The sequence below is a fragment of the Oryzias latipes genome, chromosome 9, assembly GCF_002234675.1.
Source record: "Oryzias latipes chromosome 9, ASM223467v1".
Classification (NCBI taxonomy): domain Eukaryota; kingdom Metazoa; phylum Chordata; class Actinopteri; order Beloniformes; family Adrianichthyidae; genus Oryzias; species Oryzias latipes.
In genome coordinates this window covers 568,585-579,980 of record NC_019867.2, presented here as the reverse complement: position 1 = coordinate 579,980, position 11,396 = coordinate 568,585, and the positions used below count along the sequence as shown (strand labels likewise).

Genomic DNA, 11,396 nt, shown 5'->3' with positions numbered 1-11,396 from the left:
GTTCCTCTTTCCCATGTCTCGTTCTATAATGGCCCAGCATTGGAGAAATGCTTTTAAGTTTGACAGTTCTGCAGAACAAACGCCACATTTAACCTCCAAAACATAAAATGATTCATTTCAAATAAGAGTCCGTTTGAAATGGATTTATACTCCGAAACCAAGATGAACGGGGGGAACAAAAAGGCCAAAACACTATTAAAACTATTGAATAATTCCACGAGCAAGCGGCACAGTGCGCCTCCAGGACCAGGCTTGGGAAACACGGGACTGACGGCACCCAACTCCTCCCGCCGCCAGAGGGCGTTGGATCAACACCAAACTGCCGCTTGGAACCCAGACCAACCAATCATAGGCCACGGGCTGGCCTGCGTCACATCCGGTCACTGCTGGCGTTTAGTCTGGAAACAGAAAGCGAACAGGTACGTGTTCGGATGGGAGAACGTGCTGGACCATCAAAGGGTCGATTTCAGACGGAAGAAACGGGATTTGATGTATCTGATCTGTCGGTAAATTCGCGGGAATGTCTGCGTTTCCGGTACCGGCGTGTCTCAAACAGTAAAGATGTTCACCCACGAGCTCGTCGTGAAGTTCATGTTATGTTTTAACAGAACAGAACCGCTTCGGGTCCAGTCGGAATCGCAGCTTGCGCGAACCTAGCTTAACTTGCTGAGACGGTCTGAATACGTTTGCGGCGCGAGGAACTGAAACAGCGGCACGCGGGCTGCTGTCCACTTCCTGCTGCTTTTGGCAGGATTTCCATTGTTATCCCATTTGTTTCTGCTGTGAATTAGTCCGCCTGTCAGTAGATGTGACGTCACTCATGGTGATGATAAACAGAACTGCACCCCCACCCCACCCAGTATTCGTGTCATGTATTCAGTCCACTTCCTGTGTACTCGCGCGTGAGTGGATCATGTGCTGTGCGGTGACAGTAGCTGTCTCTACGGAGCTGCAGAATCTCAGTCACGCATCAGAACCGAGACGTTGCGCCTGGAGCAGATGACCCAGATGTTGCGTCCTGCTGTTGACCTTCCTGACGTAGAGACAGGGGATCAGACTGGAGCTGTCCTTCTGTTTCAGTAGACACCCAATAGAACCCCTACAGTCTGTTCTCGCGGTTCTGGGCCCAGACGGCCCGAGGTTCTGAACCCCTTCTGTCCGGTTCCTCAGAGTGACCTGTAGGCGGCGCCGCCATGGCCTGTGCTGGAGTGCCGCTGGATGAGCAGCAGGTGACGGAGGCCGACGCGCTCGGACAGGAGCGCACGCGTCCCGCTCTGGTGAGTCCTTGGCTGCGGCGCCGACCCGCATCACTTTGATGTTCCTCTGCACCCTAACCCCCCCTCCTCCCCCCAGCACCCGGACAGGAAGGAGGAGCGCTGCTTCGTGCCTTACAGAGCGCCTCCGGAAGGCGGTTCCTCCGCCGAGGTGGAGGAGTTCCTGGAACTTGCCAGATTCCTGGTGGAGGATCTAGAGTGGCTTTTGTCTCTGCCTCATGACAGGTTCTGGTGTCAGGTAGGACCGGGTCGCTGGGTTTGAGCAGAACCTTTAGGAAGTCCAGCAGAAAGTGAGGATGGCTGCCTCCTGCAGGTGGTGTTCGACGAGTCCCTGCAGAGGTGCCTGGACTCGTACCTCCATCACGCCCCGCGCAGCATCGACCTGGGCGGCGCCCCCGCCTCCCCGACGGTGGCTGAGGTGCAGCGGTCCCTCCACAAGCTCGTCTTCCTCACCTTCGTCAGGATGGCCACTCATAAGGAGTCTAAGGTGGGAAGGTTCTGACCCAGAGGGGTCCAGCACTATTTGTAGTTTATTCCACAGATTTGAAGCTTTTCTTTTTTTTCCCAGCGTTTAGAGATCGATGTGTTTAGAATGAAAGATTTTAGGACTTTTTTATCTTCCAGGATAATCACATCTGGAATTTTCCTCCTCAGGAGAATTTTTTCACGCCAGCCGTGTTCGGAGAAATCCTCTACGACAACTTCCTGTTCGACATTCCAAAGATCCTGGATCTGTGTGTTCTGTTCGGAAAGGGGAACGGCTCGCTGCTGCAGAAGATGATCGGTCAGTAGTTGAAGTGTGTCCCCACGGGGCCTCCGTAGTTCCCCGTTTGCGACTCTGCTGTCTCCTCAGGGAACGTTTTCATGCAGCAGCCGTCCTACTACAAGGACCTGGACGCCACCATCCCCAGCGTGCTGCAGGTCGGACGCCTCCCCTTCTCCCCGCCTCCTTTCCTGAACTCACTTCCTGTCTTTGTCCTGGAATTCCAGGTGTTTGACACCATCTTGGGGAAGTGTGGCCTTCAGAGCGAAGGCGCCATTGAGCCCGTCAAGCTGAACACTCATCATCGCGTCACGGCCGCCAGCATGAAGCCGCAGGTCAGACGCTTCCGCCCTGGTGCAGGAAGATGCTGTTCCTGTGAGGGACCTGCATCTGGTTCTGGAGCAGAACCGGATCCGGTCCCGGTCTTCCCTAACCCTGATTGCTTGTTGGAAAATCTCTGTTTAACCCCTTCTGCTCCAGGACCTGGCGGACATCATCTCGTACCTGTGCGACGCTGTCAGCACCGTCCACGCCTTCCTGGACATCTTCCCCGCCGCCTGCACCAGCTTCCACTCCCACGGCTTCCTCAGCAGGTGAGCAGGAGGCGCGGTGACTCCTCCCACAGGAGCGCGGCGTGATGCTTGTCTCTTTCGCTGCAGACTGAGCTCCTTCTACGAGAGCGCCGTGCCTGAGCTGGAGACGGCTGTGAGGAAGAGGAGTTTCGAGGAGGAGAGGTGAAGCCTTTGACCCTGAAGTGTTGCTCCGGAGCAGGAGGCCCGTGGAGTAACTGTGTGCTGCAGCCTGCAGGAGGAGCTGTGGAGGAGGCTGAGTCACTCCTGCAGGAGGATGGTGGAGACTGCTCACCTGCTGCTGCACCACACCTGCCTGCAGCCCATCCTGGAGGGGTGGGTCTCTGGAGGGGCAGTTGCAGCGGTGGCCCCGCCTCAGCGATGACCTCTGACCTCTGGTGCTTTGCAGGAAGGAAAACATGCAGACGTTTGCGGAGGAGCTGCTGCAGCTTTTCTCCTCTTTTCTGCCGGAGAAGCGGTGAGTTTGTCCGTCAGAGGAATGTCTGGAGCGGCGAGGCTTCATGGCGAGGCTTCATGGGTGGTTCTTCCAGGTTCCTGGTGGACTATGACGAGCAGTTCCCCCTCGCCGACGACATCAGCCTCCTCCAGCAAGCCCTGCCCGACACGCATCCTTATCTGTTCTATGCTCATGAATCACCTGTAGCTGCTCAGAGCCTCTGTTCATGACATCATCAGTCACTCATGACTCAGCATTTTTCCTCGACGGAGACCCTCAGAGATGAAACCAGGACGTCCTACCTGCTGCAGGGGGTGCAGAGCGCGTGGGACAGCGTGGGCCGGCTGAGAGCTCACCGTCACCCTGAGGCTGACCGGGGAGCGGCAGGAGGCGCGGCTGCCAGTGCGGCCGCCGGCGTCCCCAGGGAACCTCAAGAGGAGCAGCTGGGGGGGGCGGCAGCCCAGCTGGACGTGCCCCTCAAGGGAAACGTGAGCTCAGCTTCCTGTCGTTACCATGGTGATGCTTCACTGTAGAACGGGGTCTCAGCTGAGGTTGATCCTGATCATGGACTGTATAGAGAACTGGACTAAGCGGGAAAAAGAGGATTATCAAGAAGATGTAAAAAAAAAAAAGAAGGATCAGGTCCAGAGCGGTTCTTCTGACAATAAAACGACCCGGGAACAGCAACTTCCTGTTTAGAACGCCACAATGCTCAGTCCAGCTCTCATATACAGTCAACAATCCTGAGTTTGCTTTGAACAGTGTGGGCGGGGCTAATAAAGGTTCTGTTCCAAAGGAGAAGGGAGGCTCTGAGGAACCAGACGTGCCAGTCCTCCAGGCTCTGAGCCGACCCAGTTCTGTCTTTGCTTCCAGGCGGCGGCGTGCCCGGTGGGCGGGGCTGAGCTGGATTCCCTCCTGTCCTGCATTAGAGACCTCCTTCCTGACCTGGGGGACGGCTTCCTGCTGGCCTGCCTGCAGGAGTACAACTACAACGCCGAGTTGGTCATCAACAACATCCTGGAGGACCGCCTTCCCCCCGCCCTGAACCAACTGGACCGAGCCACGCCCCGGTGACAGACACGCCTTCGGTTTCTTTCTGTTGGGCGGGCCCATCTGACTAACTGGAGGTGGGTGTGGTTTCAGGCCGGTGAAGGAGGAGCTTCCTGCCGTCCTGAACAGCAGATCCAACGTCTTTGATGACGACGAGTTCGACGTCTTTCGCAGGGATCAGCTGGACATGTCCCGAGTGTGGAAAGGCCGGAGGTGCTGCCCGCCCACTCTAGCCCCACCCATCAACTCAGTCACTAGCCCGCCCGCTCATTCACTCACTCGCTCGCCCGCTCATTCACTCACTCGCTCGCCCGCTCATTCACTCACTCGCTCGCCCGCTCAACCCTTTCGCAGGGATCAGCTGGACATGTCCCGAGTGTGGAAAGGCCGGAGGTGCTGCCCGCCCACTCTAGCCCCACCCATCAACTCACTCACTTGCCCACCCACCCACTCGCTGGCTCACCCGCCCGCTCATTCACTCACTCACTCACTCGCCCGCTCATTCACTCACTCACTCACTCGCCCGCTCATTCACTCACTCACTCACTCGCCCGCTCATTCACTCACTCACTCACTCGCCCGCTCATTCACTCACTCACTCACTCGCCCGCTCACTCACTCACTCGCCCGCTCATTCACTCACTCACTCGCCCGCTCATTCACTCACTCACTCGCCCGCTCATTCACTCACTCGCCCGCTCACTCACTCACTCGCCCGCTCACTCACTCGCCCGCTCGCTCACTCACTCACTCGCCCGCTCATTCACTCACTCACTCACTCGCCCGCTCATTCACTCACTCACTCGCCCGCCCGCTCATTCACTCACTCACTCGCCCGCTCATTCACTTACTCACTCGCCCGCTCATTGACTCACTCACTCACTCATTCGCCCGCTCATTCACTCACTCACTCACTCATTCGCCCGCTCATTCACTCACTCACTCACCCGCTCACCCGCTCATTCACTCACTCACTCGCCGGCTCATTCACTCACTCACTCGCCCGCTCATTCACTCACTCACTCACTCGCCCGCTCATTCACTCACTCACTCGCCCGCTCATTCACTCACTCACTCGCCCGCTCATTCACTCACTCGCCCGCTCATTCACTCACTCGCCCGCTCATTCACTCACTCACTCACTCGCCCGCTCACATGGTTTTGAAGTCGTCAGACGCCATCTTTGTCTCACCGCTGCAGGAAAGCTGAGAATGTCCGCGAGACGCTGAATGACAAGCAGCACATCGCCCAGCAGAGGGCGCGCTACCGGGCCTACGAAACGGTGGTGGACGAGGTCCTCATCGGACCCGGAGACGCCGCCGATGCCGCGTACAGCCTGGACGACTACGACGATGAGTACGACGACACGTATGACGTGAACCAAGTGGGAGCCAACGACCTGGATGGAGACAGTCTGCTCAGCAGGAGGTGGGTTCTGATCCAGAGTCACGGAGACGCAGCTCAGACGAAGACCTGATCTCCGGTTTGTCTGCAGACCCTTCACGGTCCCTCAGGTCCTGAGGACAGGAACCAAAGACGAGGAGCAGAACGATGAAGATCAAGAGGAGGATGGGGCTCCTGAGGTACGGATGATCCTGAAGTCTTGCCTGTTCAGGGGCGCGGCTTACAGTCGTGTCCACACACAGAAACGGGGCGGGGTAGACCGTTAGTCTAAATGCAGAGAGGCGGGGCATTCCTGCTGATGCACCTGTGAGACGGCTGAGGTTCGGGGCTTTCTTCACGGCTCCGCCCCCTTGCTCTTCGGATCTGCTTTTCACCTGTTCACGTTCACCTTTCAGAACCACGCCAGCAGAGACCAGTTCGTGCAGGACCCGGCGCTCCTGCGGGAGAGGGCGGAGGCCCGGAGGGCCGCCACGCAGCAGAGGAAACGGTGAGGCGGGCGCTCTCAGGTTCTGAAGGCGGCTTCGGGTGTTTCACGGTGTCCTCGTTTCTTTCAGCGTCCCGCCGGAGCGTCCCGGTAACGTGGTGGGCCGGCCCAAAGGCCAAGGCCAAACCACCGAAACCTTTCTGGACCGACGCAAGAAGGAGATGAACAAGAGCCGCGTGGCCAATCACAGCCGGCGCTCCATGGCCGACCGCAAGAGGAACAAGGGCATGATTCCCTCCTGACCCCAGAACCGGGCCCGGGTTCTGCAGACGGGCTCTTCGTTTTCAGTTGCTTTTTATTTTCAAAATTGTTCAATAAACTACCGTTTGGATCAGAAGGACGTTGGGTTTTGAAGCCCAGAACCAAACGGGCCGGGTCTGAAGACAAAGACGGACACCTTATTGTTGCCAAGTAACAGTGTGTTTATTCCTCTGACTGACCCCCCTGCTCCTCCGGCCGCAGACCGACACTGACTGCAGGATGGAGTCTGCGCAGCCGCAGCTGCGTGATGACTGAGCGCGTGCAGACAGGAGGGGCTGGGGTTGCCACGCACAGAAGTTTCTAATCCAGAGATCAGATCTATGAGCATTTTCTACAGAAAATGTTAGATTTTTTTCAAATAAATAATAATTTAGCATCTGTTTTATGGTTTTTGTTTCTCTACACTTCCTGTATGACATGTAGTACCACCGTCTAACACCAGGTGGCAGCATAGGGGGGACCGACTTTCATCACTTGTTTAAACCTAAGGGGCATAGAGGAAGAGGAGGAGGAAAGCTTTTGCTGGTTTGGTTGAGGACAAAGTTCTGAATGTGACCAACGGACCGAACGAGCCCACACCTCCTCCCAGATCTTTCTCTGCAGAAAGCAGACGATGTTCCAGCCGCTCCACAGTGAAGACAGGACGGGTTCTGAGGGGAGGTCCACAAACCAAACGGCAAAGTAATACTCGGAGCATCAAAGAAAGAAGATCCCGGAGCGGCGGCTGGAGCAGCCGTTAGCCGTCTTTGCAGACTCCGCCTACAGACAAACAGAATAAACGTCAGGTTTCTGGAGAGGAGCTTCTGTAGGGCATCACCAGCGGGCGCTCCAGAACCACGGGCGGTCTGGGACTGCAGCGTGGTTATGGAGCGCCTGTGGTCCTGGCGTGTGTCATGAGGCGGAACCCTCATCAAGGACCTTCACTAGGATCTGGACTTGTCAGAATAAAATGCGTCTCCGTTTGTTCTCTAGAGTTGATGTTGAACTTCTGTCATGTCAGTGGTTCTGGTTCTGGTGCTGGAAGAACAGCCTGCAGCTGTGGAGGCGGAGACTCACCCAGGATGCTGCGTTTGCACAGAGGACAGGTGTGCTGCAGCAGCAGCCAGGGGTCCACGCAGTCCCTGTGGTACTCGTGGAGACACGGCAGCACCCGCAGACACTGAAAGCAGCAGAAACCCGTCACGGCGGCTCGCCATAGCCCAGCCGCTAGAGAAGCCCCGCCCACCTGGTTGTTCCTGAACGCCTCCAGGCAGACTGCGCAGATGTCTGCGTCTGTCGGCTGCGACGGGCCGCACCAGCGTTTGGGTTGACGGTACGGCCGGGTTTTCAGCAGCGACATGGACCTGAGAACATCCTGCTTGGGAAACTGAGGAAGAAGCAGACGTCGGGCTCAGAGGCAGCAGCCGGGTCGGGTCCAGATCCCTGCGCTGCTCTACCAACCTACACTCCTGAATTCAGAGCCCTGGAAACTTCCCACAAGTCTTTGCAAAAGGCAGTGTGAAGCGATGCTCGCTAGATTGCTGAAAATAGACCACAATGCACTGCGTTTGGACGATTACTGGTTTGTAAAAAAACATATTTAAATGTAACTTTGATGAACGGTTTAACTCATCAGAACTCAGGGGATTCAGAAAAAGAGATTCTACTTTGGGAAATTGGTGACGTCATTTAAAAAGTAGAGCGGACGCATCGGAAGTGCTGTTAAAGTTCAGGACCCTGGACAGTTCCACACCTCTGTGAGTAGTTAGGAGGGGGTTCTGACTCCGATTCCATCCCAGAATAAGTCCGGGTGAGTCACGTTAGCTGAAAAAACCTCCTCAGAAATGTCTGGTCTTTCTAGTTTGTCCTGCTTTTTCCCGCGTGGGAACATCCCGTCGCTCTCGGTGACCCCCATGACCCCCCCCCACCGTTCTGGGTTCAAGAACCTGGAAGTTGTCGTTGGGCTGCCGGTCCTGGTGCTGCCAGCGGGCCTGGAGGATGACGCCGGTGCAGAGGATCAGCACCACCAGGAGGACCGTGTCCCACAGCTGCTGCAGGTACTTCTGCAGAACAGAGTCCGCAGGTCTCACATGCTAAGCATTCTGGGAAGTGTAGTGCATCGAAGCAGCGCCTGACCTGGACCTGGGAGTTGCTCTCCCCCGTGCAGATGACCCCCTGCCACTCCCCGTAGAGCCCACCCCTGGAGCGACCGCAGCTCGACCACAGCGTAAGCGTGGCCCCCCCCTGCCCCAACACACAGCAGCGTCAGCCTGTCATCTGCTCTGTCACCACCGGGGGCACTCACAGCTGACTCACCAGGTCGTCCTGCAGGATGCTCTGGTAGGTGATCTTTGCGGTGGCCCTCAGGCCTCTGCAGGAGGTGGACAAGCAGCAGAACATGAGAACATCAGCAGAACATCAGCAGAACATCAGGAGAACATCAAGAGAACATCAGCAGAACATCAGGAGAACATCAGGAGAACATCAGGAGAACATCAGGAGAACAGCAGCAAAACGTCAGCAGAACGTCAGCAGAACATCAGGAGAACATCAGCACAACATCAAGAGAACATCAGGAGAACATCAGGAGAACATCAGCAGAACATCAAGAGAACAGCAGGAGAACATCAGGAGAACATCAAGAGAACATCAGGAGAACATCAGCAGAACATCAAGAGAACAGCAGGAGAACATCAAGAGAACATCAGCAGAACAGCAGCAGAACGTCAGCAGAACATCAAGAGAACATCAGCAGAACTTGCGGAAACCCTTCTGTGGTCCAGAGTGGGTTTGGTTCTGCAGGTTGAACGTTGTAGTTTAGGTTCTGAATTTAGCTTTGTTTGTTTGTAAAACTTTATTGAAAACTGAGTTTGTTCTCATCAAACTCTTTAGTTCTAATCAGTTCCTGAGCTTCAGAAGCTGAATCGGGTTAAAATTCTGATGGTTCTGATGCTTTCAGAACCATCAGCTTTCACAACCATCTCATGCAGAACCAGATGTTCTGTTTGGATCCGCAGGCAGATGCAACCTGTGGTTCTGCACTGTCAGCAGAACCTTTAACAGAACAGCGGATCTCCACCGCGGTGAAGTCAGTGTCAGGATGGATGTTAGTGTCATCCATCCTGACACTGACATCCTGACGTCACCATCAGGCGGTGTGTCTGATCTCTGAGGACACCGAACCCTTTGATCCTTTTCAAAAAGCTCCGTGAGCAGAAAGGCGGGGCGGAGACGGTACCGGAGCAGCGCTCCTATCAGCTTAGTAACGTTCTCCGACGTATGGACCACGATGATGGGCTTGGACAGAACCGGGGACAAATCCATCTGGAACACAGGGAGGTTCGGTTACGCGCGGGGCCCCTAACCCCCCCGGCCGGCGGCGGGGCCCCGCCCTTACCTCACTGACGGGGTTCGGGTTAAGCGCCAGGATGATCAGCGCAGACGCCCCCAGAACCAGCGCGCGCTTCATCTGCAGCACAAACCACACGGTTCCGGTTCAGTCCCGCGCCAAACCGCTCTACCCCCGAACCGGGTTTACCTTGTTAACGACCGCATCGGCGAAGGACTCCTGCCCGCCGCGGGAGGCCGTGCTGTCCACGGGGAGCAGCCCGATCCAGGGCTCCTGCTCCTCCGGCTCTCCTGCGATCTCCGAGGCTTCCTCCACTCGGACCTGAGGAGACAAGACGTCTGAGCTGAAGGAGAACTTAGAGGAGGAGAGAACCGGTCAGACTCCGAGGCGGCGCGGAGCCTCACCAGCACCAGGTTCCCCTCCAGCTCCTCCCGCTCCCCTCCCTCGGACCCGTCCCCGCTGGACTCCACCACCTCCCCCCGGAGCAGCGCGCTGACGCCGGGCTGCTCCTCCAGCAGAACCTCCAGCACGGCGACCTGCTCCGCCGCCAGCAGCCCCGGCCACCGCAGCAGGAGCAGCAGGAGGAGCGGCGAGCCCATCCCGGTCAGCAGGAGCTGGAGCCCGCCAAACGGCACCGACGGAGCGGATCTGACAACCGAACCCAGCCCGGAGCTCGTCAGCTGCCACACATCACTGCGACGGTCGCTCCTGTTAGCTAACAGCCGCCCTGAGGATGTAAACAAGAGCGGGAGATGTACTTCCGGGTTGACCGGAAGTAGAAGGGAAATAGTTTTGTTTACAATCTGCCGCATCACCACCATGACAAAGGTGTTTTGGCAGAAGATGTGTGATTTTATTAATGATAAAATTGATTCTTGTTTTGTTTTGGAAAGATGTCTTGTTGGGTCTAATATAAAAAAATATGCAAAAGAAGTTTTGTTTACTTTTAAATCTTTTACTCATTTTGGCCAAATTCCATGTTCATAAATGTAAATTTTCTGGTAGAAAACCCTGTTTCACTGTATTCCTTTCTGAATTAAATCAGTATATCAACAGTATTCTAAATTCAGAGAAGCAAAAATCAATCAGAAAATTGTCTGTATGTGATAGATTCAGTATTTCCTCGTAGAGTTTAACCCCCTGGCTTATTTCTATTTCTATTCTCGTTCTTCTGTATGTTACAGATGTGTATTTGAAATTTGCAGTTGTGTTTTTATTGCATACCTAAAAGTACATTCTTGTAAAATGGCATAATGTGCAATAAAGTTGAGTTAAAAAAATCACCACCATGACTTTAGATTCTTCCAGCTGTTTGAGCCGCGTTGATGCGGTGAATCTTGTAATCAAAGCGAAACTTTTCTGCGTTTGAAGGGTTTTGCGGGATTTCCTGTCTGCGCCCTGAGACTCTAAACTGTCTGTAAACGCGATTTTCTTCCATTATTTCTTTCTTGGTTTTAAAACCACAATTCTTTGTGTTTAAAATGAATTGAGTGCCAAACATGACGGATATGAACACAAGACAGTAAAAGACAAGTTTAAAATCACTCTAGATGTTTGAACTGCGCATGTGTAGAAAGCTCTTTCTTCGTGTTCCTACTAAATAATCTGCCAAAAACATTTTCTTTGTGTCTCATTCTGTTAATATTTGAACTTTTACAAGGACAAATAGAAATCCTCACTTTTAATTCATTTCTAATTTAAATGCTTTTAGATTTATACTCAGACGGGGATAAAAGTCTGAAATGTTCTACATCCGGACATATTGATTAGCATAACTGATTACATTGTTGGTACGTCATCGGACCC

At 54.7% G+C, this 11,396-nt stretch overlaps 2 protein-coding genes across 5 annotated transcripts; one reads left to right on the top strand and one right to left on the bottom strand.

Annotated features, from left to right (window-relative positions):
- Positions 1 to 334: 334 nt before the first annotated feature.
- On the top strand, positions 335 to 6,642 carry ascc2 (activating signal cointegrator 1 complex subunit 2). 3 transcript variants are annotated; one of them, XM_023958109.1, is made up of 20 exons: positions 335 to 419; positions 1,171 to 1,277; positions 1,354 to 1,512; positions 1,588 to 1,761; positions 1,929 to 2,058; positions 2,128 to 2,195; positions 2,265 to 2,372; positions 2,518 to 2,630; positions 2,697 to 2,771; positions 2,838 to 2,942; positions 3,016 to 3,084; positions 3,158 to 3,232; positions 3,344 to 3,551; positions 3,937 to 4,133; positions 4,207 to 4,287; positions 4,468 to 4,506; positions 5,314 to 5,541; positions 5,609 to 5,696; positions 5,913 to 6,004; positions 6,072 to 6,642. In XM_023958109.1, exons 2-20 carry the CDS (start codon positions 1,194 to 1,196, stop codon positions 6,241 to 6,243), a joined length of 2,265 nt encoding a protein of 754 aa, XP_023813877.1. In that variant the 5' UTR covers positions 335 to 419; positions 1,171 to 1,193; the 3' UTR covers positions 6,244 to 6,642. The 3 variants fall into 3 exon arrangements, with proteins under 3 accessions (XP_023813877.1, XP_004086487.1, XP_011471380.1); XM_004086439.4 differs by lacking the exon at positions 4,468 to 4,506 and having other exon boundaries at positions 4,207 to 4,326; XM_011473078.2 differs by lacking the exon at positions 4,468 to 4,506 and having other exon boundaries at positions 406 to 506; positions 4,207 to 4,326.
- On the bottom strand, positions 6,405 to 10,438 carry rnf215 (ring finger protein 215). 2 transcript variants are annotated; one of them, XM_004086444.4, is made up of 10 exons: positions 9,995 to 10,432; positions 9,780 to 9,911; positions 9,639 to 9,710; positions 9,480 to 9,565; positions 8,558 to 8,612; positions 8,378 to 8,485; positions 8,188 to 8,304; positions 7,488 to 7,628; positions 7,319 to 7,421; positions 6,405 to 7,021 (listed from the first exon to the last, which is right to left on the bottom strand). In XM_004086444.4, exons 1-10 carry the CDS (start codon positions 10,409 to 10,411, stop codon positions 6,999 to 7,001), a joined length of 1,254 nt encoding a protein of 417 aa, XP_004086492.3. In that variant the 5' UTR covers positions 10,412 to 10,432; the 3' UTR covers positions 6,405 to 6,998. The 2 variants fall into 2 exon arrangements, with proteins under 2 accessions (XP_004086492.3, XP_020557344.1); XM_020701685.2 differs by lacking the exons at positions 8,188 to 8,304; positions 8,378 to 8,485 and having other exon boundaries at positions 9,995 to 10,438.
- Between the last annotated feature and the right edge of the window lie 958 nt (positions 10,439 to 11,396).